General features: G+C 43.7%; 1 protein-coding gene across 2 annotated transcripts in view; it reads left to right on the top strand.

Moving 5' to 3' along the window:
* ERBB4 (erb-b2 receptor tyrosine kinase 4) overlaps nucleotides 1-25,174 on the top strand; it is a 577,762-nt gene that overhangs the window by 374,487 nt on the left and 178,101 nt on the right. For both annotated transcript variants that reach the window (XM_053982239.1, XM_053982236.1), the window contains exon 4: nucleotides 14,754-14,888. In XM_053982239.1, the coding sequence (XP_053838214.1) occupies nucleotides 14,754-14,888 (135 nt within the window). The remainder of the gene's footprint in view (nucleotides 1-14,753; nucleotides 14,889-25,174) is intronic.

Genomic DNA, 25,174 nt, shown 5'->3' on the forward strand with positions numbered 1-25,174 from the left:
GCAGAAGAGCAACTGCAAGAGAGGTGTCAGCACCTGTGGCAGGGTCCACTGGGTCCTGGCAACACTGCCAGGGCGCTCTCAGAGATAATATTTTGCATCCCAGACTGGTAAAAGTGTGACTCCAGAGATCTCAGCGTGGCTGCTGGAGCCCTGGGCACTTTGTCCCTCTTGTGCCAAGTGCTGGCATGCAGCCAGGGACATTTCTCCTTTGCTCACCTTAGGCAAAGGGGCTGGAGCTGGCTCGGGGTGAGCTGACACTCCTGCCAGTGGAAGGGCTTGGACAGGGGGAGGAGCTGAGCTGGGCTTCCTTATCCAAATTCTTGCTGTCACCCAATTCTTCTTCCCTGGTGAACCAGCCTACCCCTTCCCAGACAGTTTGACACCTGGCAAATTCACTGGAAGGATGGATACAGAGGGAGATGGTGCCCTCAGCTGGGGCCCTGAGCACTGAGCCCCATGCCAAAGAAAGTGCTGCTTTTCCAGCCTTGGGAAAGGCAGAGGAGGAACATTGCTTGTTACCTGCAAAAATTCCTCAGCAATCCTAAGCTCCCCTGGGAAGTACCTGGCAGCTTTTGGGTGAAAAATAACCAAACATCTAAAAACTGCAGCTGGAGTTGGCAACACACGCACCTTGTGCAGTGGCCCAGTGGGAGTTTTGTTGAACCACTGAGGGGTATTAGCTGGAAGGGTTAGAAGGGTTAGCTTTGCTTTCCAAAAAAAAAAAAAAAAAAAGTGTCTTGCAAACACCCAAACCTGTAATTAAGTCCATAATTACTAGGATGGTTTTTAAGTGGATGTTGGTCTAATTCATGTGAGAGTATGAGTTCTTCCCAAAATGCACATGTACCAGCACTGTCATTTCCAGAAATCACTCAGGCAAAATGAGGAGACAGCCTCTAAGAAGGTGTGGGGAGGGTGGTTTGGGAGCCTTTTTATTTTCTTCTCTTGTCACTGTGCTCATGGAATTGGTTATTTTCTCTGAGCACCCACCCAGGTGCTCAGCGTGTGTGGGACTGTGTCTGGGAGACTGGCTGATAAATTTGACAGGCTTTTTATTATCTTTATTTTCATTTAAACATTGACATCACATCTCATTGCCTTCTCTTGGCTGTAATTAAAGATCCTGTGGAATTAAGAAGCATTAAATTCCTTGAGATTTCAGCCTTGGGAATTTGCCCAGAGGCACACAGCTTACAGGCCTTCACTAGGCTACACTTTCCTGGAGTCACCTCCCCCTCCCCTGCTTCATCCAAGCCTTTGTTCAAAGGAACCATCTTTTCAATTTTGCTAATTAATTGCTCTTGCCAGCCAACAGATGTTTTGTAGCCTTTGAAGACCAGGCATAGCAAGGTTTATAACTTCTGCAGCCTTACACTGCCTTTGCAATTTGAACAAGGACACCTGAAGCTCAAGAGAAAGACAGGTTATTAAAGACAAATAAAGAGTTACAATAATTCCAAGAACACCATCCCTCCCTATACTGGATTGGGTGAATATTCCCATCCCTTTACCAATATTTTTTAAGTTCTGGGCATGGTGCTCCATGGACTGAGAATGAAATTACCATTCAGGAGATCTTATAGAATGATTTATTTGTTTATAATTTGTGATCTTAAAGGCCTATGGTAAGAGAAACCACAAAGGTAACCTTGGGCAGTGCAGGGGAAGAGATTCAGGATTGAATCTGACTTAGCTGAGCCCTGAGGCTGGGAGAGGAGTTGCTTTGGTTCCCCCTCAGCAACTCTGCTCACATCCCATGGGCTGTTCAACTGCTCCCCCTCTCTTGTGCAGGGTTATTTGGGAAGGGCTTTGGCAAAAAAATTACTAAGACTTGTTCTTATTGCTAAGGATAGCAGTTAGTACAGCAGAATTGGTGGGTCAGGGCACTTGATCTTCCCTCCTGTTGTCTACATTATTAAAAATGATCTCACTGAAACAAACACCATCAATCAGTGCCAGCTGCAGTTTAGCAGGAGTGTAGACAAGGACAAACCACACATTTGCTGCCTGCAGAGAGAGACTGTTTGGGCTGGTTTAACTGCAGTAAAACTCTGGAAGCAAACTGATCCTTCTGCCAGAAAGAATATATATTCTGCTATCAAATATGGCCAGGAAGGCAACCCACACTCCTGGATACAGAACAGGAATGGGTCAGAAAATGCCACTACTGAGAGCTGAGTATGTCCTGTTAGTGGAGCCAGATCTCACTGCAGTTTTACTTCTGTGTCACAACAGGCCACAGCATCTCTCCTGATCTACTGCAGCATCACTGAGAGCACTTTGGGTTCACTGCAATGCCTCTGCTGGGGGAAGAAAGGGGTGTCTTGGGAGAATGTTTGTAACCATCAAAATAGTGATGGAAGGAAAGAAAGAGGGGTTTTGTAGGCGCACAGGGTGTGGTGATTGGCAGTGGGGCTGTGCTGTGGCACACAGGCTGTGGTGATTGGCAGTGGGGCTGTGCTGTGGCACACAGGCTGTGGTGATTGGCAGTGGGGCTGTGCTGTGGCACACAGGCTGTGGTGATTGGCAGTGGGGCTGTGCTGTGGCACACAGGCTGTGGTGATTGGCAGTGGGGCTGCAGCCCAGCCTCATCCCCCATGGGCACAGCTGTGAGAAGCAGGTGAGCAGCATTGACAGCAATGAGCCATGGAGTGCCCAGGTGCACTGAGCAACCACCAAAGGGAGCAGAGGGCACACAGGTGCACTGCATGAACAGGAGGGTAGAAAAGGCTGGGCTGAAGGACAAGAAGGGCAGATGCTTGCAGCCTTGTGAAGTGTCCTGGTGTTACTCTGTATGGGCAGGTGCCTGAAGCCTTCTGCTGTGGTAAGGTGTTACTGTGTATGGGCAAAGGTTTAAAGCCTTCTGAAACTGTGTGGTGATGCTCTGTGTATTGTGGCCATCTCAACTGTGACATGTGCTGTGAGAGGTTTTTATTGTTGCTTTTAAAAAGCCAGAATGGAGGGTGAGATATTGTTAAAATTAGGATTGGTGGAGGATGAGAAGAGCTCCTATTTAAGAGCAGCTGGAAGAACTAGGAGACACTTGAGGAGAGTGATGGTGGTCCTAAAACAGGGAATGCACTCACCCTGAACTATCTCTTGTGCTTAGCACTTTGTCACCCAGTGCTTTAGCTCCCTGTATCCAAAGTGGTTATTTTGGCATGAATTCACATGTGCTTATTTTCCTGACCTGAGTACCTGGTTCAAGGTTAATAGTTTGTCATGGTTTGACACTGGGCAAACACCAGGCACCCATGAAAGTTGCTCACTCACCCTCCCCTGCCACAACAGGGCAGAGGAGAGGAAAAAATAATGAACGAAGTGTTTATGAGTTCAGATAAGGACTGGGAGAAAACACTTCAAGAGCAAAACAGGCTTAACTTAAAGCTGCAAAGTGAATTTATTACTAACAGAATCAGAGGGGGATAATGAGAAGTAAAATAAGCCCTTAAAACATCTTTTCTTCCCCCAGCCTCTCCCTCCTTCTGACAGCTCAGGGAGACAGGCTATGAGGGTTTTGGTCAGTTTGTCACCTGAGGTTTTCTTCTGCTGCCCTGGGAGAGGAGCCCTTCCCCTGTGAGACCCTGGGCTCCCTCCCATGGGACACAGTTCTCCGTGAACTTCTCCAGCGTGGATCCTCTCTGCTGAGCAGCAGTGCTGCCACAACTGCTGCAGTGTGAGTGCCTCCCACGGCAGCCAGGCCTCCCCAGACTGCTGTGCCCTGGCTCACTCTGCCAGGGCTGCAGTCCTGCAAGGCCAGGCTGCTCCGGCCTGGGAGCAGGGCCCCCTCTCCACTGGGTCTGCCACTGGAGCACAGCCTCCTCCAGGCACCCACTGCTCCGGCCTGGGCACCTCCCCAGGGGCTGGGGTGGATCTCTGCATCCCCCTGGATCCCCAGGGGCTGGGGTGGATCTCTGCATCCCCCTGGATCCCCAGGGGCTGGGGTGGATCTCTGCATCCCCCTGGATCCCCAGGGGCTGTTCATGGATCTCTGCATCCCCCTGGATCCCCAGGGGCTGTTCATGGATCCCTGCATCCCCCTGGATCCCCAGGGGCTGTTCATGGATCTCTGCATCCCCCTGGATCCCCAGGGGCTGTTCATGGATCTCTGCATCCCCCTGGATCCCCAGGGGCTGCAGGGGCTCAGCTGCCTCACCATGGTCTCACCAGGGCCTGCAGAGGAATCTCAGCTCTGGCCCCTGGGGCACCTCCTGCCCCTCCTTCTCCCTGACCTTGGTGTCTCCAGGCTGGTTCCCTCACATGTTCTCACCTCCTCCTCTTCTCTGGCTAGAAGAAAAACTGTGCCCCACTTTGTTTTGATTTTCTTCTTAAATATGTTATCACAGAGGCTTTCCCATCTCTCCAATTGGCCCAGCCTTGGCCAGCAGCAGGTCCATCTTTGGAGCCATCAGGGATTGGCTCTGTCAGACATGGTGGAAGCTTCCAGCAGCTTCTCACAGAAAACACCTCTGTGGACCCCCTCTACCTAAAACCAGACTGTGCAAAACCAACACATAGTTTAAAGACAATTAGCCTGAAATCTGGATTTTATTTTACATAGCAGCCACATTGTATTGATTTCCACTGTTTCACTATTACCTTATGACAGATGCACTGAAAATGGCCATAATAAGGCCAAAAAGGTGTGGTCACAGAAAGCATGTGAGTTCTGGGGACAGAGAACTGTTAGCAGGAACACGTTATCTGTGTTACCACAGAGTCTGTGGCTCAGCCACATAGACAGGCTCCCTGACTCCCCATCAGATCTGAAACCTGATGGAAATGTGCCTTCAAAAGCAAGCAGCAGGACTGACAGAGACCTCTTAGCAATTATGGCAGTTAAAGGGGAAAAAAATAGGAGTTGGGATAGTAGAGGCTCAGGCCTTCTCAAATCTATGGATTTACAAAGGAGGTCTTACTGATTACTGTGATTAATGTGCATGTGCCTCACTTTACAGGCCTTCTTTTGTTTATCTGGCTGTCCCCAGCCACAGCACTGGGAGGGCGAGTGCAGTCTAAGGTCTTAGAGATGGCAGGAGCCAAGAATCCCTCCACAGTCCTCTGTGCAGGAGGAGGATTTCCATGTCATTTGCCTAGTTTCAGTACAGGAGAGCCAGGGAAAGGCAGAGGCACCTCCTACCTTAGACAAATTTCAATTAAAATTCCTCTTTGAAGAGTCAGCACTGTATCTCAGGAGAGGTTAACAGCATGGCATAGAAATGTGAGAGCATACTTGAACAGATCCCATCCAGAAATTTTAAGCTCAGCAGACACAGACTCCTCTCCTCACAGAGCCCAGAGAAAAGATTAGTTGGGTTATGCAATTGCTGGAGCTGGCATAAAACCAGCTGCATGCCAATTACTAGCCTGTATGCAAATACTTGTACTGAAATTCAGGATGCAGCTGGACGTGGGTCTGGGCACCCTTCCAGGATTATTCCCAGCCACATTATGACAGTTTTGAAAGAGAAGGGCTCTATGGAGCCAGTAATTTTTTTACAGCCTTTCAGAAAATGGAGGAAAGTACCACTACATCCAGATCTTGACTATTTTTTTCAAAGAGAGAAGGAATTTCTGCCTGTTGATGCCAATCAGGATGTACTTGAGGCACTTGCACTCCAAGACAGAAGGCCATCAGTCTGTATGCCAAGTTTAAGGCCCGAGTGCCAGATGTGCTTGGGATAGGAAGCAGCCTGCTTGGTTTGTCAGAAGAGTTGGAGAATACACCACCAGATAATGCCAGAGCTGAAGCTCTTGGGGGTGCTGCAGGGAAGCCCTGCTGCATTCAGATGCCCCTGGCCCTGCTGAGATTTCTGTTCCTACTGCTGCTTGACTTCCATGTGGAAAGCTGGCCTGGAAGCAGCAGCCATGCCAGACAAACTGCCATGCAGCATTTACTGTCCTAGAAAGAGCTGATGCCAGGAGAAAAGGGACGTGGCAGTCTCACAGTTCCATATCTCAGCTGATGGATGTATGCCACCAGCATACATTAAACATGACGTAATCATTTGGTCAAAATATTATATAGCAAATGTCCTGGCAAGGAGAGGCTTTTAAATGCTTGGGTCTGTCTTGGCAATACAAAAGTGAATCAGTCTAAAAATGCAGCCTCATCCTGGCTGAAGAAATGAGATGAATATCCTGTGAGGAGAGAACTTTGTGAAAACTTCAGGGGAAAAAATAACAGTAAGTTCTCTCAGTGCTATTTCTCAAATTTGGCCCACAGAGATGATGTGAAATGTAAGATAGTATTCAGTGGAGAGGTGGTTTCAATGGACCTCATATCTATTATATGAACCTGAGCATCAGTTTCCTCTTTTTCTGCCCTGGAGTAGGACCCTCTCTCCAGTGCTTCCCCATATTTCTTCAGATTCTCTTGAATGTTGTCTGCCTGCCCTTGACATCAGGGAAGCAAGGAGGCGGAGTGAGTCCCTGTTGGAGCAGAGGGACAGCAAGGTTTAGGTTCCTGTGTCTTACACCAGAACTCTGACCAGTCAGAGGTGAAGGAGGATGACTGAAGAATGCATCTGCAGTCTTGACACCTGGACTGGTGGCTCACTGAAGAGTTTGTGGAGGAATCTGCAGCTGGTGGAAATACCCTGGAAGCCCTAGGAAGCTCTGCTGGCAGTAACTCGTGTTGTTGTAGGGCCACTCACCTGGAAAAACATTCCAGTCACAGCAAAAGCTCTGGAGAAATTATGAGCAAAAATGAATGTGAAACAACCATAGTGAGCCAGGAGAGGTGGTTTGTGTGTCAGCTGATCAGTGGGATGCTGTAGGGCATTTCAAGAGGGCACACAAAGTGACACTGGGGTTTGTTCAGCCTTCACTGAACAAATTTGGAGGGTGCCTGATGCAGAAAACAAGGGTTGTGTTGTGAAAGACACAGGCAAGGCAAGTGCTGATACAGCTGCTTTGGGTCATTACACCAGAGTATGTCCTGTAGGATGCTCACTGTTAAAGATAACCAGGCAGCAGAAATAAATTCCAGTACTGGGGTATCTGTCAGAGCCTCCAGGCTTTCTGGGGCCTGCTGGGATATCAGGGAGACTTTGCCCTGTTGGTGCACCCAGTGCACAATGTATCATCACCTCTTGTGCTCCTTCTGTGAAAAGGGCAGAGGAAAGATGATTTGGTTTGGATTCAGAAGGTTTTAATGATGTCTGAATACTTGGGTGTCCTGGCTGAAATCCATACTCAGAAGTGTGTTTTTTGGAACAGCTGGAAGGAAAGCACTGCCCAGGAGTGGTGTGTCATCAGAAGAGGCACACAGCAGTACCCTGCAGAACCAGCTCACCTCTTCGTGAGTGTGCTCCTGTAACTGGGACACAGGTGTCCCCATCAGGGAGGGCTGAAATACCTGAGGATGAAGTCATGGCTGCTGTGAAGGAGATGAGTGCTCATTCATGGCTGTTGGCATATTGCTGCTCTCACTGGGCACAAGAGTGTCTTCTGGGGTGAGCCAGCCATGTGTCACTGCCTCCCTAGACAGTAATTTGAAACTCCTCACTGATTCTCCCCAGTGACTTAAATGAATGCAATTTTCATTTTGCTAACCAAAAATCAGAAGATTGAAGGGTAGCAGTTTTGTCATTCTTAGTCCACATGTTCCTTTTGCATGAAATGAGGGACAGTGACACACATTCTGTATTTCAAATACTGGAGCATTTCTTTATATGTGCACATGGTGTGCTTTTAAATACATGTCATCTTCCAGGTGGGTGGTTTGTATCACCAAATGCTTACAAGTAGGTAAAAGTTTAAATTGAAGTATGCTTTGATAAAAATTGAGAGGATTGCTAATGGAGTGTTGTGAATACTGTGGTAGTAGATGATTAATAACTGTAGAAGGACAAAATAATTTGGGTTGGAAGTAATATCTGGAGGTCATCTGGTCCAATCTTCTGTTCAAAGCAAGGTAACTTCAGACAAGAATCAGGTTGTTCATTGTTTATTAGAATCTCTAGAGGTGGAGATAGCACCAATTCTCTGATAGGTCTGCTCCTGTGCTTAACCACACTCTAGCTGGGAACAATACTTTTCTCAATTCTAATCAGTGTTTCCCATGTTGCAGCTGGTGCCTGTTGCCTCTTGTCCTTGGGCACTTCTCAGAAGAGTCTGTGCTCCCCTGTAGTCTTTCTTTAGGTAGAAGCTGGCTGTAACTAGAGGTCCCCCTCCCCAGTCATCACTTCTTCAGGCTTGTTCTGCCTCTTTCCCTGACTTGGAGCAACCCACAGGAAGCCCCTTGGATTGTTCCAGTTGTAAGGTTTATATCTGTTAATCTACCTGTCAAGCCCACAAATTATATTGAGTAAACAGTAACTCAAGGCATTTGGCTTCTAACACCAGGTTCAGAATTGGACTGGACAAAGTGAGGCAATTAGCATCTCATCCTGAAAATTAATATCCCTGTAACAGAGCCAATATATTACAGGAAACCTCCTCCTGCAAAGTCAACAGGGTCAAACAGCTTTTGAAAAGCTCATGATGGGAAAAGAATGAGGTGGGTAAAGCTGTAAACAGGTAGTGCTGCTCCTTCAGTTACCATCTGCAAAGGAAATGGCAGGGCTGGGGCTGGTCAGACAGTGTCTGCCTGGTTATTTAGCATCAAGGACATGTAATGCTGATGACAGGGGTGTGGTTAACAAAGGTAACCTTGATTTGAAGCTCCCTTGTCAAAGCAGAGTAATTATTACAGAGCAGAAAGTCTGCAGAGTGGAGGGGAAGGGAATGATTTAAAAGTAAACCTGGGCCTGGGTACTTCAGGGAATCAAGATCCAAGTAGGCAGAAGCTGCTGTGCTCACTGCAAGTAAAGGGAGAAACCACTAAGATCAGTGAATCTAGCAGGATTAGGAACAGAGACCATTTCCTTTAGCACAAGCCAAGTGTATTGAGTGAAAAAACAAAATTACACTTTCAGAACAGGACTGTTTCTGATGAGCAGAAGCACATCTTAAACTGAGTTCACACCCAAGTGTTTTCTTCCCTTTTGGATGGGTTTGGGGCTTTTGTGTTACTCATTGGATTCAGCTGTTGCTACCTCTCTTCTGTAGTATTCTGGATCACTTTGTCCATGCACAGAACCCTTTAGGGCCACGTGTCTGACACACCTTGTGCCCAGAGGGTGCAGAGTGAAATGGTGTCCAGGAGCCTGACGCAGCCTTGCACACACGTACAGGCACTTCCCAAAGGAAAATGTGATCGTGGAACACAGCTTGTAACTCTGGGATGTTCATCCCTAAGGGATGGATATTTTGCAGTGTTTTTTCCTTTTACAGAGTTAACCAGGCAAAACCAGGACACCAGGTAAATGATTTGGTGTCTTATTTAAATAAGGCCGTGAGAAGGAAGAATTTGAGGCATGCACGCACAGAGGAATAATCCAAGTACAAATGTCTTCTCTGGCTGAACCTGTTCATGAAATAGATATTCCCTTTGAGGAGATGGCCACAAAAGAGTGGCCCAGAGCCTGTTGTCCTCTAATGAAGCAGCTGAATGGTTGCAAGAACCCTGTGAGCCTGTCTTCACACACCTCTGTGGTGAGAAGAGCACCCCATCCAACTCAGTGAAAGGTAATCAAATGATCCATTTTTATTTAAGCAGCAAAGCAGGTGGCTAGGATTAGAAGATTTATGCTCAGGTTCTGTAATAAGTAGAAATAAATATGCTCAGGTTCTGCAACCCAGTGTTCTTAGTTATTGAACAGTTGGAAGTACAAACCCACAGGCTGCACATAACACTGATTGCTTTTGATAGAAATAAAGAATATCTTGCTGTTACCGTCAAGCCTTGAAACTGACTTCCAGCTAATGACCCAAATAAACTGTACTTGAAATTGTATAATTGAGATCGAAGGCTGTCTGGGGCTTCTGGGTTGGGATATAGATTCCACATCCATGAGCTTTTGAGTATGGTCATTGAGCTGAAATGGAGAAGGTTAAAACTCTCATTTTCATTACCAAACACCCCCATCTCCCAATACAAATGTGACATTTCAATTTTGCACAGTCCAACTCTTCTTAAATCATCTGTATAAAAACTTCAGATCTTGATTGTTGATGGATGAGCTATTGTCTCCTGAAGCACCCAGTTCTCATTACCCTTTAAGACAGAGCTTATTAATGATGGACCTGAAGTGCTTTCCCAGTGGCTCATCAGCAATGAACTGTGCTGAGGGATCAAAAGACTTGGTTTGGCATGAAGTTTCCAGGCCTAAGCTGTTTTCAGATGATGCATTTAGCATCTTGGGTGAAATAGGAGGAGAGATCCCCATGACTGGGGTATTTATGGTGAAGATGAAACACTGCCAACCTGCAAAGGTGCTTCAGCCCTAGTGAGGCTGACCTTGGAAATTCAGGTGTCATCAGCGTGTGGTATATAATACATACATGCAGGATATACCTGTATAGGGTGGGGTGTAAAAGACAGCTTCTTCCTTCATAGCCAGCTTGAAAGGTGTAAGATATATTCTGGTTTGCTTTTGAAGTGGTTAGAGCAGACTTAGCCCAGTTTTTCCTAATTAACTCCTTCCCCTTTGCCTGCCCACTTCAGAGCTAGTTCTTTTCCCTCTCACCATGTCATCTTCCAGTTCCTAGTGCCAGCTGATTTTGCAGCACCAGAGAAGAGCTTTTAATTTGCAACCTGGAATAGCAATAGCCATTTTATAACCATTTTACAACAATTTTAGAAACAGATTCTACAGCTAAATAGATGTTTACAACCCCCACTGCACAGAAATATACATGAGTAACTTTCACTCTAGGATACATTGCAGAATGAGAACATGTTTTGCCAATTTAACCCACTTTAGAAATTGGATAGCAGACCATGAGGGATTACACTGTACACCAAAAAAAAAGTCAGCTCAATAAAATGCCCTTTTAAGAGATGGAAGAAGAAAAGTGGTTTCCCTTTCTGGTCTAAGCAGATGCCACCCTTGCAGAGCCAGTGTCCCTTTGCAGTGATTGTATGCTTCTGGTGGCTGATAATGTGTTTCCAGTGACTTCCATCAAACTCTGAGTCCATTTTTGAATTTGGCAGACTAAGTATGAGCTGTGTGTGGTGTACCTGTCTGTGTTCCTGGCACTTCAGTGTGAGGTGCTTGTGTTTCTTGGTTGCCAGAGACCTGTACATTTCCATCCCTCCTGTTAGTATTGTATGGTAGGTTACCAAAGTCTTTGGGAATGTTTCTCCAGGCTAATGTAAGCAAGAAAATAGCAGCTATAGCAACAGATAATACTTTTCAGTTTTAGCTTCCTGAGTAAATAACCATTTAAGAGAATCTTAATCATATGCAGATATAAGTTCCCCACAATCATTTGAGAGTAATAAGCAAAATAATGACAGAATTCAGTGGCAAGGACACATGCTGAGTTATTTTTGTGTAACTTTGGTTGCAGAATTGTACTGCTTTTAAGCCACTAGAGTAGTTCTAATAAGGAAGATGGTAAGATTTGTCATTCATTTCAGAACCAAGTGGCAAAAGCCCTTGGTGCTGCTCCTTTGCTCGGGGCACGGGGCTGCAGCCCTGGTGCCAAACCAGGAGATCGTGGTACTCTGAAGTGTTACACTTTCCAGAAAGATGTTCAAAGTTGTCTGGCACTTCTAGGAACTCTTTTCCCAGTGAAAGCTAGTGAGTCTTGTGCTTAGAAATCCCTCTTTTGTACCTTGACGTCCCTGAGCAGGGTGGATGCCCAAGGGTAGCACTTGCTGCTAGCGGGGTCATACTTGCACTAACAGTTTTCCAGTGTGACAAAAAAATTGTTTTAGAAGACAAAAATATTCACCCCCAAATGGTATTTAAAGTATGTTTAATTGTGAGCAATCTGGTTTGAGGCTTCTTTGGCAGGAACTGGCTTCTTTGTTCACAGAATTCACTCAGGGACTTGGCATTTTCTCTTCTGCTCCAACCTTGGAAAGAGCTGAGCAGAGAGGCACCTCAGGTGTTGCACACAGGAGAAGAAACCTCTTTTTGCCTGGCTTCTGTTGCTGCCTGCACAGGCAGAGATCCTGCCTTCCTCCTCCTGTTCATTGTTTAACTTTATCTCTCACTTTCAGGGCTGTAAATTAAAATGAGATTATGACTTTATGATGATGAGTTCATTATACAGCAGCTCTATTGTATATTGATTACAGTTGTGCTTCATTTGCTTAACATGTAACAGAGTTTATTAGCTCTTCCCAGGCATTGTTCTTGCTAAGAGAGGGCAAAGAAGTGCAAAATGCATTTTGAGTTGAAGTCAGTGAAGCCAATGCATCTGTGCTGATTTACACACACCGAGGACTTGGTGTAAAGAAAAGGAGGATAGCAGGTTGGATTGGGAAGGTGGAGTGGAAATGAATCTGGGACCCAGAAAGCAGAAAGTCAAATACAAGTGCTCTAAAGATTGTACTAAACTTAAAGTTTGAATCTAATTATTGATCTCAGTGTCACTTAATATCCACAAGAACCCACCTTGGATATTACTCAGGTGTATTTGCACCTCAGCGCATCAATGACCTGGAAACTTTAATTCTGTCACTGGTAAAAAATGATTCAGTGCAGGGAAATTGGAGGTACTGTATCCTGTTTTTGGGAAAAGCAGCAGAAACAGTGCTTGCTATTCAGTGATGAAGCAAGTCAGAGCATTTTTTGGGGTTACTTTTAGTAAATCACAGTTGAAGGTGTTGGTTTCCCTGAAGGATTGTGTATTAAACACTTCCTGATTACCTTTATGCTGAAAAAAAAAGTCTTTCTCCACAAATTAAAACTATTAGAATTACTTTTAGATTGAGATCCTTCTATACAAGAATGTGTCAAAGCTCCTAGCAGGAAAGAAACCTGGATAGGTATTGTCATGAGGGGGGTGCTCTTGATACCCAGAAATTGGGCCAGTTGTGTGCCAGCTGACAGAGGAGCTATGTAGAGTTCTGTGTGGGAAGTGGACTGGTAGAGAATTTTCAAAGCTTATAATGTATTGGAATTAGAAAATAGTTGGCTTCTGACTGTGATAGCATGAATTATAACATCTGTTTTGCCTCACCCTTCACATGAGACTGGAAATAGAATAAAAATTTTTAAAACACCTCTCAGTTACCCCGTGTCTAAGTCAAAGAAAAGCTTAATCAACAATTGTGTGTGTTTAAGAAGCTATAAATGCAGATTTTACAGTTTTTCATTGTTTTTATTTTCTTTTTAATCAAAATTTGGGTCATAATGGATTAGGTAATCCAGTGTAGCTGGGACAACACAGAGAAATCACCACTAATCATGATTTCAGGTGTTCTTCTAAGCCCCCCTTTCTCCCCAGAGCAAAATTGTTAACAGATGCTGTATGTTTTTTTCTGTGATCATAAGAATATTATACAGACAGATCATTACTATATCTCTAATCTGGACTGTTTTTCTGTATCAGACTATTATCATTGTTCTCATTTATAAGCCCCTTTTCAATGAAAAGCCAAGCTTATAAACCAGAGGTTTCTAAGAAATAGTAATACTGATTAATATGGTAGGAAGATGCATTTACAGATGATCCTTTATTTAATACATTTCTTGATTGGGGGCTGCTTCATTTACATGCTGTGACCTGTAAAGCCTGAAATTTAAAAAAGTTTCCTTTTAAATTCCTTTCATGGTGTGTGTAAAGGTTTGCATTCCCACTACAGCTTTTAAAGGTTTTCCTGGCAGATGAGGATTATCAGACTACCTTAATCAGGAATTATTCTTCATGTCTGTGTGAAAAGTGTGGCACTCCTGGCTCTACAGCAGCACTTCATGTCATTCCAAGGTGTCATTAGTAACTAACCTTCAGCATTTCTCTGCTGCAGCTTGAAGCTCTGACACTGAAGGTCTTAGACTCACATCTCCTGTTAACTTTCATGAAAGTCACAGGCATTGTCTCCTGCTTTGGAAATAACAGACAGGTTAAGTAGAGGAATTGTGAATTTGAGCAAGGGTTTAGGGGTAAAAAAAAAAAAAGTTTTTGCTCAAGAGGAAACTCTGGTGCTATGACCAACAACTGTAAGATCATATTCATGTTGAGATTTGATAAATCAAGTCTTTAGAGACAGGGCAACAGAGCAGGTTTTTAAACAAACTGCTATAAATATGAAAATAAAAAGAAAACCCAAAAACCCCAACAAAACACAAAAGCCCCACAACCTAAGAAGAACCCCGGAACTTTTACCTGTTCAAAAACCATCTCTAACACAAAGCTTCCAGCAAGGCATGTCCATAGGAGTTTTGGACCACAGTGTTTGAGATTTGGATTGTTGCTTTGAGTGTTTTGGATGATGGCATTGCAGCAGCACAGGCTGTAATATAACATCTTCCCCAGACCTTGTGCTGTTTGGCCCCTTCTCATGTCCTGTGGGCTCATCACAGCACAGTTCTTTATTGTAAGTTTTAAGCCTTTCTGCAAATGAATGAAATGCAGTATAGTGTGATTGATTGCTTGTGGTTTTAAAGTCATTTAAGTGCTGAAGGTTATTTTACCCACAAAATACAGAACTGTTCCATATGTGATCACACTGGAACAGAAAATAAACAACCGTGTGTCAGTCTTCATCAGGTTTCTTCTGCATGTGAATAAAGGGTTCCTGTTAACAAATCCTGTGAGCTGCTTGTCCTCCAGTTTTCAGATTATTAAATGAGATTACAGTGAGAACTTTTTTTGCATTTAAATTTCGTGTGCTCTCTCCAACACACGTTTCGCAATAGATTGAATCAGCTGTCTGAAGTCTTACAAGTATGTTGTTCTCTTGTTCACAGAGATACTGAATGGAGGGGTCTATGTTGGCCAGAACAAATTTCTCTGCTTTGCAGACACCATTCATTGGCAAGACATCGTGCGTAACCCCTGGGCCTCCAACTTCACTCTGGTTCCAACGAACGGCAGCTCAGGATGTAAGTACTGCTTTTATTCTCAGCCTTGTCATCCCCTCAGCATGAAACTGGATAAATATGGCCACAAGTTTTCCCTGATCCTCTGTTACAGAGAATTATGTTGGTAAATGTTCCTTTCATTGTTCCCTGCATTTTTCTAAGTTTGTCCACTGCTTGGAGGACCACTTAGTCTGTTCTCAAAAACAGTGTCTGTAGAGGGTATTTGTAAACATCATACATTTTCTGAATTCTCTCTTATCTGCATTTTCTTTTTCTTCTTTATTGCTAAAGCCACTGTGGAGCTATGGAAGCACATTGTTGTTTGTTTTGCATTTGTTCCTGCTGCTCAGTCTGGTCCTTGAGCCACAATGTTCTGTCTATGGCATGATAATGAACTGCTGGAGTAATTACGGTGAAAGCTCACAGATATTCTGACTTTAGATGAGAAGTGAACCTCAAAGAAATAGTTATCCTGTTGTCTTGTGTGTATATTGTTGAAGAGAGAGAGAGAGAGAATTTGCAGAGGATGGGGTGTTCTTCACAATACAACCAATAATTTTCTGTTCTTTACTATGTTTTCTTTATTTTAATGCTTTCCATTCCAAACTTGAAATATCTGTGTGCTTAGGGTTTCTCTATTTCCCTTCCCAAGAATTATTTGCCTTCAGTGAATCATTCTTACAATTCTTGCAGCAATAATGAGTTGTAGTGAATGGTGGTGACAGGGATAGAGAGTGTTTAAGCAAAATATTCCATAATGGAGTAAAGTGCATTCGGAATGAAGGCTGTGCTGTTAAACATTACCCTCAGGATGTGCCAACACTGAAATTCAGAGACAGGCTGGGAAGAAGTTTATATCACGTGTCAAAGGTGGCACCACAGTAGACATATTGTTCTGAGCATTCCAGATTTGGGGACATTCTGGATTGCTTTCCATATCTGAAAGGTGTCCCTTGAGGATGTATAAATGACACATTGCCTCTCTAAATTTCACTATGGCCAGGAAACATTTCATTTCTTCTGTTGCATGTTGGCAACTCAGAAAAAAAAAACCAAAACATTGAGACTGGATAGGGGCCATTTGATGAGTCCCCATAATTTCTAAGCAGCAACTTGTTTTTAACCAGGTGCTTTGTGGTGTAATAGATTTTATAGAAGGTTGACTTGCTTTTGTATATCTCATCTGCTCCCCTTAATACCAGAGCACAGGTACTTGTGATAAAGCTTCCTCCAGGAGCCTGCCAAGCTGCACTGCTCCTCGACATCCCAGCTCCAGAGCTGAGCCTCATCACTTCTGCCTCCTGGCTGGAAACCTGACATAGTTGTAATGCAGCCAGCTCTCTTATTTGCATCTTAAAAACCCTCATCACTGCTGATGATCAGTTTTAGGCAGAGCTGGTGAAACCTTTGAAGGTGAGGGAATGCCTGTACCCTTTTGCGAGGCATTGCTTCAAGAAAAAGATTTGGTTCTTACTCTGGTTTGTTCTGTTATTGGGTTTTCTTTTAACCTTTCCCAGTTCTTCAGGACAAATGCTTCCGCTCTTTTAAAAAAGCAACCAACATCAATACTATCTTTTTGAGTAACAGAATTTTTACAGATGACTCCAGAAGAACTGGAACAAGATTCATTCTGAGTACTTTTATAAACACACCCTGAAAGCAAAGGTGGCAGATATTAGTGCCCACACACAGCTAGATGAAAGAATGTATGGAGCAAAGTCCAGTTTTCTTCAAACTTCTTTTTAATTTCTTTTGAGTTGTTTTGAAATATATGGAAGGAACAATTTGTGCTTTGCCATTTGTACTTGATAAATAAGATAAACAGCATTATTTCAATGATTGGGATTATTTCAATGATTATTTCAATGATTGAGAGCTGTGTATCAAGTCAGCTTCATTAAGATAGCCACCCAAATTTTACTCTATTTTTCCTTACTTGGGATGAAGCAGTGCACAACTGGACTGTAATTTAATAAACATAAGTCTCCTCTGAGAAACTCAATCCTGTCTCAATACAATTCATGAGTCCTGTGAAATTTGATTGAATTAATCAAATAATCCAAACCATTTTTCTTCACAACTTACACAGGTGAAAATATAAACACCATTATACAAAAAGCCAACAAATGCTTAAAAAGGTCCTAAGGCTTTGGGTAACAAAGAACTGTAACAGAAATCACTATTTAAAATAGTCTGTAGTTAAATACCTGTCTGTGTGTGGGTGCTTGCATATGTACTATGGACACACATAGGACTTGGAGAAATGAACCTTGAATTTTAACCCTGGAAGTTGGTGTAGAATGTCATTAAATGAGGTATATACTTCTCAATTTTGGCTCACATGTCACTTTTCACAAACTGCTAAGGAGTATGAGTGCTTGCTGTGCCCAGCCTTGCTTTCCTCCACTGCTGCAGATGATGCTCAGTGCATTACAAAGTTCTTTTCTGCAAGGACTGTGACTCAGGATTTTCTGGATCCAGCAAGTGTATGTATTTACTGTTTAAGTCTCAGGTGTCTCCTATCCAATGGAAATCTTGGCTAAATCCAGTGGAACTACAGAAGTATGTATTGCTTGGCATTACTGAGAATATCACAATGTCAAAATATTTTGGAAAGAACTACTGGGTTTTACTGTTTATCTACAAACCTTTGTAGGAGGGAACGTGAACCAGCCAATCCTGCTGTGTGAAGCTCAGCAAAGTCCATCCTAGCAGTAATTTAGGGAAGTCTTTGGAAGTGTGAGATCCTGTAAGACCTGGCTAGCAGCATCATGTACCACGTTTAGCCATGACTGGCAGGACTGGAGCACACCTTATGCCCCAGGAATTGAGAGGGCAGTGGTAGTGGCTGTCATAGTTGAGACAGAGACAATACAAAGCAAAACACTCCTTTTTCAGAAGGCTTCAAACCTGTTTTTATTATAGCATGCATGCTTTTTATACATTCTTACAAAACTCATAAGTTTACACTTTACTCATTGGTCACAAGACACAAACAAAATGCTTATCAGAATAGGCAGTTGCAGGTTTCTCTTATTTTTCCTTTTTCACTCCTGGTTTCTATGTCAATGACCTTAGTAGAAAATTCTTTCAGGGGTAAACATGGATCCTCTTGTCAAACCTCTCTGGCACACAGAAGTGGCTGTAAAACCTCTTTGACACCTGGCAGTGAATGTGTGCAGAGACAGAGGCTGTGACCTGCCCTGAGTGTCAGGATCTGGTACCTCAACCAAACACAGCACCCAACACAGTTTGGTGCTCTGGCATCACTGGCGTTGCTTCCAGCCATCAGTAGAGGACAAAAAATGAGGAGATACATATATATATATATAGAGGTGTCTATATGTCCAAAAGAGGAGTGCCCAGCCTCAGAGAAGACTCCCATGCTTGCTGGGCTTTGGCCATGGCCAGAGTGGCTGCAGCAGGGTGATGTGGATGCAGTGTCACGTCAGGCACAGCTGGGCACCAGCGTGTGTGGGAGCTCAGGGCACAGCCCTGTCAGGGAGCTGCCACTGCAGGTGCCCATGCTGTTCCCTTCCCCAGCCAGCTGGAAAAGCTGATAATGGTCTGACTTCAGGGATAATTTTGCTTGAACCCTCCCTCTCTGCTCCACTGCAATCAGCAGAGGAAGACAAAAGGGTGGAATGAAACAAAGATGCTCCGAAGTAAAATCAGTCCCCTGCCTCTGTGCCTGTTTCATACCTTGGATCTGCCAATTCTGGCAATCTCCTTCATTCACATCAGTGCTAGACAGAAGAGAATATGGCCAGTGCACTCTGGGAATAAAGCTCTTCTGATTCCCTTCTTCACAGGCTTTCATTGTCACATCAGTGCTAAGGAGCCAGTTGAAAAGGCCATGGTGTCTTAAACACTGACAGAAATACTGCAGACATGTGAATCCTGAGTGCTGCTTCTCCTTTTTTCTTCAAGTTCTGATCAAATGCATGCAGAAGAGCTCGTGTTGGAGGCCTGAGTGACACGGTGTCACCGTTCAGATGCACAGAGGGGTGGCTGCTGGCGCAGCGCTCGGATAAACAAACCCTGCACCAGGGGCCACACGTGCTTCAGCTCTCCCAGGACACAGCCTCTGTGCCTGGCATTTTGACTCGCACACACCCTGAAATATTTACTGCTTGCACCACCTTCCCACACTGGTATCTCATAGCTGAAGCTTTTGGAATTAGTTGTAACTGGAAAGCAGCCTACTTTTCTGTTTGCCTGAATTCTGCACTGCCAGCCTGGGGTTTTAGGCTGAGCACATCGCAGTGGGAATCTCAAAAGCACTTAACTCTCCAAGGAACAAAATTTTCTCTTTAGGTTTGCGTTATTGAAATTGTTTCTGCAACAACGCTGAAAATCTATTTTCCCTCCTTCCACAAATCAGCCATGAATTCAAGCATTGGCCAAACATGCTGAAGCCTTGCTTTGCAAGAGCCTATTCCCCTGTTAGCACATCCACTTTTTGGATGCAGTCCCTTAACTGGAGAGCTAGAGCTCTGCTCTTCAGAGGTAGAAACCCAGGGTGCAGCTCCCAGCAGGGAAAATAAATAAAGCAGAGGAAAAGAATGAGGCTTCTTGCCTAAAATGCCTCCAGATTAGTAGAGCTCTTTGAGCAGCTTTTGGGAAAGTCCAGTGAAAATCTGGCTGCTTTCATCTGTGTCTTCAGTATTCTCCTCAGTTTTGTTGTTAGCAGGAGCTGGACAAGCCTCACGTTTTGTCAGGTGAGCTCTTTTACAGCATTTGACAAAGTCCATAGTATTAAATTAGAATTTTCAGAGGAACTTTTCTTGGAGCTTTTGTTTTACAGAAAAGCTTGTAGAGTTTGAATTATTGCATTGAGGTCACTTCCATAGCCAATAGCATGTGTTCAAATCAGTCAGAAATGCTCTTAAAAATATTGAAACTATGGATGCGTGTTCACGATAGAGCTGGTGACTGGTGGCTGGTAATATGGATGCAAAAATCATTCTAAATTTTTCAAATTTAAAAAAAATTAAATTGCTTCTCAAGGAGTTCTTTAAAAAAAATGCAGGACTTTCTTGAAATTCAATTCAAGTATTTTCTTGAAACCAACTTTCTGCTCAGTCTGAAGTGTAGTGAGATCTCTGGAAAAAATTCCCTTTGTCGATCTGGCTTTTCATCTGAGTGCCTGTCAGCTGTGAATAAAGCTGGAGTTTTTGGCAAGGTACTTTTTCAGGCAGAACAACTTCAGTTCCTTGCTCTTCACAGCCTGGTGCTCCTCTGCCATTGCTTTGTATCTAATTGCAGCCTGTGGTGTGAGAGCACCCCGGTCTGAGCTGTGCAGAAGCACTGCTGCAGAGTTACAGGGAGAAAAGACTTGGTCTGCAGGGCTGTGCCTGTGACTCAATAAATCCCTTGGTGTGCCTGTGACTCAATAAATCCCATGGTGTATTCCAGAGAAACGCTGCTTGAAAATTCCTCTCTTCCGAAATTTGGCTCTTTTTTGCCTATTGATTCACAGATTTTTCAAGAGCAAAAGGAGCCTTGAAACATCATTAGTTGTATTTTCTGTATGCAGAGGCCTGGAATATCAGCAGCTTGCCTGGTGTGGAGCTCAGTGACTTCCCTGACCACAGCTTATCTTCCAGCTTGGCTTTGAGGTCCCACTGGCCGTGGTGCTCTGTGCACTCTCCTGGCACTGCCCTGGAGCTTTGCACAAGTGCAGCTGTCCCTCCAGAAGTTGGTTACTTGCCAGTATTAAAAGGAATAATAGCAGCTGCCTTTAATCTGAGCACAATTTTAAAGAACAGATGTTGCATCTTGCACTTTCTGTGGCTGCTCAAGGAGCCCTCCTAGCCAGCTTTTTCTCTCTGTGTACTGTGTCATCAGCTCACCTCCTGATCTTCTTCCAAAAGCTGGACAGATGGAGGATCTCCCATCTCAAGGAGGAATTTCTTTCCAGCCCCAGAGGAATTTTCATTGCTCATCAATGTAAACTGTCTTTTTCAGTTTGCTTTTAGAAGGCTGAAGCCAAAGCGTGTGTGGCATTTTATTCCTCATATAACCAATAGAAGTAAAAATTATACCCTTTGTGTTTCAGCTTCATGTGAGGAATTTGGTGTTCAGGCAGTTCTGAGATCTGTGTGCTTTAGTGTCTCCCTTTTTTCTCCCAGCAAATACAGCCTGTGTGTTCTGTTCTGAAATATGCAATCTTATGTTTGGCTCCATAAAAGTCATTTGGTGTGAGTGACTCCAGCTTAGCTGCCAACCTGGCTCACTCTCTGATACTGGCTGCTCCTCACTGTAATTTGCTGGGATTTCACTCTTCTTGTCATCTGTACACTTTATTGCCTGGCATATTTTAATAATTTCTAAACCTTTGTCTGGAATATTAAGAAGTGTCAGTCCTGGGGATCCCTGGGGAGCAACACCCCAATTGTATTATAATTGTTCATTTACAGCTACTTTTGGAGGGTCCCCAGTTAGCTGGGTCTCATTGCATTTTTCATGTGTTTTATTAATATTGAAACATAGAGACAAATCTAATTAAATGTTTACTATTTAGCCCGTGCTTTGCATTTTAATTAAAGGAACAAAAAATGGACTTCCCAGTTGTGTAGCTGCTTATGAAGTCAGCCCTCAGTGCTCTTGGCAATCCAAGCTGTCAGTGACCTTACCCCTGGGAGCAGGGGTCTTTGGAAGCACTGCAGCTCAGTTTGACATCCTTATCCCTCTATTTGGTTGATGGGAGTCAGTGTGAGCTCTGTAATTTTTGTCTTGTTTTTTTTCCCTTTCTTAATTTTTTCTGTCACACTGTGAGTTGCTTTTTGAAGTTAACTTGCCCCCAGCCCCGATAACTGAGCATTTGTTGGGCCATGTTCTAGTGCCAGTTTTCCACATGCTAGCAAATGGAGTAATAGGGTTTCTAAAATATACTTCTTTCAAATATTACAGAAATTGGAACAATCTGGTAGAAACTGAGTTTAGCAGATATGTCTTTATGTCAAACTAATTTAAGGCCAGAAGCTCCTTATATTTTTTTTTTTTTAATTGTTATAGGAGAAAATCTCACATGTGGGTATATGTATATTCTTCTCAGCATATGTACTATATTCTTGTACTGTGTTTCACAAGAAGTATGAGTTAATATTTGCATGGAATTTTGGATAAGTGATAAGCTTTGTATTCTTGCTTGGGTATTAAGAGTCTCTGTTTGGAGTTGCCAGCAAGGGATGTGGGTGCATTTGTGTACAGGTGTTTATTGCAGCTACAGAATGAGGCCTGGCAGGTGGGCAGCCCCTTGATTTAATGTTCAGTAGTGACCTTGTAACTCTTCACAGAGCACAGTAACTCAGCTTTTGTACCATAAGTTGCAATATTAGAAAAGGATCATTTTTACACTCATCTGGAAATTTATACTCAGGTCAGACCACTGGGTGTTTAACTCTGAAGTAATTATGTGATAGCTATGAAGAATAGGGGTTTGTCAGATCCTTGCCATCTCTCCCAAAGCTCCTGACCTTGCACCAGTTCTCAGGTGTGCTGTGCCTGAACTGGATAAAAATGCTGTTCATGTCCACCCCAGTGTTTTCAGCTGGGCCACCCAAAACAGATTCCTGCTCCAGACCAGTCCTGCTGCCCTTGGGAAGCTACAGCCATGCTGATGAAATATGGAGGCTTGGATCAGAGCAGGAGAAGGATGGAGTCCTTTCCCTCAGATGTAAAAAAGCCATTGGTTAGTAAGGATTGAAGGAGGTTAATGCAGCTAAATTAAAAGTACAAGGAAAGCTTTCCTTCAGAGCAGTGGGTGCTTCTGTAACAGGAGACAATTACATGTAAATCCTGAGTGTTTGTAAACCCCCCAACCCTCAGTACCAGGACACAGATGAGATAACCACATTTTGTCCAGTTATTCTTGCAAGGTATTTTGTGGGTTTTTCCAAGCCATGAGGATTTTGCTCTGCAGAAGGCCAGAGTAACAGCAATATATTTATGTGTGCTGCTGAAAAGAGGGAAGTGACTAATTCATGCTTAAAGCCACCTTTCAGAATAGCTAGTGTATCATTTTTGGTGTACATCTAAATTGGAAACTACCTACAGAGAAAATGGCATTGCAGAAAGTACACCCTGAAGACATTTGTTATTGCAGAGTTTGTTAAATTATAGCCTTTCATTGAGGTTATTACTTGGAGTTCAATTAACATTTTAAATGTATGTTTGGAGACCAGCAAACAGGGCCTCAGCAGACCAGAACAGTTCCCTACCACCAGCATCACCATGGCAAAGCAAAGCCAGGAGGAGAAGCTGTTCTTTTCCATAAAAAGCCACAAACATTTTGTGAAAGCTCCTTCCATGTGGCTTCACGGGCTTAAAGCACTGCACTTCAGCAGCAGTTATGGTTTCATGGACATCTCAGTTGGAAAGAGAATTTGTATCAGACAGAAAGTCCCACATCTGCCTTTTGTTCAGGCTACATGGAGGCTGCTTTTCCTTCCATTAAGGCATCTCTAGTCCAGACATAATTTATTTATTTAACTGGAATTGAAAGGCAAATACAGTAACAGAAAAATTTGATTTTAAAGAATAGTTTTTGCCAAGCAGATATATCTGAAGATGGAGGAATACATGAAATCTAGTAGTACAATGACCTTGATTTGCATTAGAGTGGCAAGCTGAACTGCTTGAAGTTGCCTGTAATGTTTTTTCCTCAGCCCAGAACAGTGTGTTTTAAATAAAGGGAATCAGTTTAGCTTTCTAGTAAATACCTTCAGCCAGCATTTTCAGAAGGGATTTCTCAATTGGTGACTGCCCTTGAAAGAGATTTGAAAGGCAAGTGGACGTGGCACCTAATGGAAATACGATGCCTCTCACAGCTGAGTTACTGAATAAAAAGTAAGTAATGAACACAAATAAGAAAAAATAATGCTGTGAGGGACAGAACTCCTTATGCTGCCAGACCCCAGCAAAGTAACTGCTACAGACATGGGGATTTCCAGCAATCATGGGCACAGAGAGGAGGGCACAGAGAAAACCAGCATTAACAGTTTCTGAGGAATCTCAGGCATGGGCATCTCATGGCGCTGAGAAATATATTTTGCAAAAATATAAACAAAAAATATTCGGCTGCAGACCAACCCCATCCCTGCCACAGTGCTGAGCAGTTTCACTGAGTATCCTCCTTCCTTCCTTTACGAGTTGCAGGGTGAAAGTCACTCCCCCTGTGGCAGAGGTTACCATGCTGATGTATAAAACATCACAGTGGTTCTGTAGGTACAGAACTGAAGTAGGGCTCCACATAGTGGTGTGTAGCAACTCTTGGCAAATGCTCATCTGTTAATGGCAACCTGTGTGTGCATAATGTATTAGTGCACAGCACCTGTTTATGAGCAGATTGGTGTTTAAGCAGTGTATTGCACAAGGGAGAGACTTTTTCAGGCTGAATGAAAGCATTCCTCTCCCTCACAGGCAGCTTGTTCATCACAAGCACCCGTGTTTCTTGAAAGCAGGAAACAACCCCCAAATAGTCAGAATATTTAAAATAGCCTAATTGCATGGTGATTGCCAGATTTGTAGTGAGTGGGTGAGTAGGATTGGTCTCTCACAGCAAGCTTCAGCTGCTCTCACAACCTGCCTTCAAAGAGCTGCTTAGGGAGAGGGGAAGGAAAGAAAGTGTATAAAATCAGCTGCTGAATAGTGTCTGCAGGATCTGGAAGCTGCTGTGTGCCTCCCACCTTGCCTGCCCTCAGATGGGCTTGGTTGGTGCCTCACAGGGTGGGTGCAGTGTCAGCACCACCCAGGTGGCTTCTCCCAACACATTGTTCTGCTCCCTTCATCAAACCCAAAACCACCCCAAGCCTTTGTTGCTATCACACCTGTGGTTTTTAAAGATTTTGTTAGGTCTATCTGTTCTGGCAGAAACTCTCAGAACTGTCATGAGAGTTGCTGTCCTGGCTAAAGGGCTCTGGCCACAGGTCTGCTCAAACGCAGGGCAGCTTCAGGGTCTTCCTTCTGGTCCCTTCACACTTCCTGCAGTATTACACCAATGTGACAATTCCATCACACCCAAAGCATCACCTCCTAGCAGATCTCTGATAACTGAAAATTGTCCAGGAAATTGCAGTTTGAAATTTGTATGATTGTTTTCATTAATTTTTTGTGTATAGGAAACACTTAATCTAAATATCAGAATATGTGTCCAGCCATCGTTTTCCAACAGAGAAGGGGCTTCTGTGCTCCAAGTATTGCTTTGAAATAATCGGTTTTGTTTCAAATAGCCAGAAATACATTTTGGATAAGCACATCAAGAGGCTTATCCAAACTTTAAAAACTGACCTAAAACTGGACTC

The sequence above is a fragment of the Vidua macroura genome, chromosome 7 (assembly GCF_024509145.1).
Source record: "Vidua macroura isolate BioBank_ID:100142 chromosome 7, ASM2450914v1, whole genome shotgun sequence".
In the NCBI taxonomy this organism is placed as follows: domain Eukaryota; kingdom Metazoa; phylum Chordata; class Aves; order Passeriformes; family Viduidae; genus Vidua; species Vidua macroura.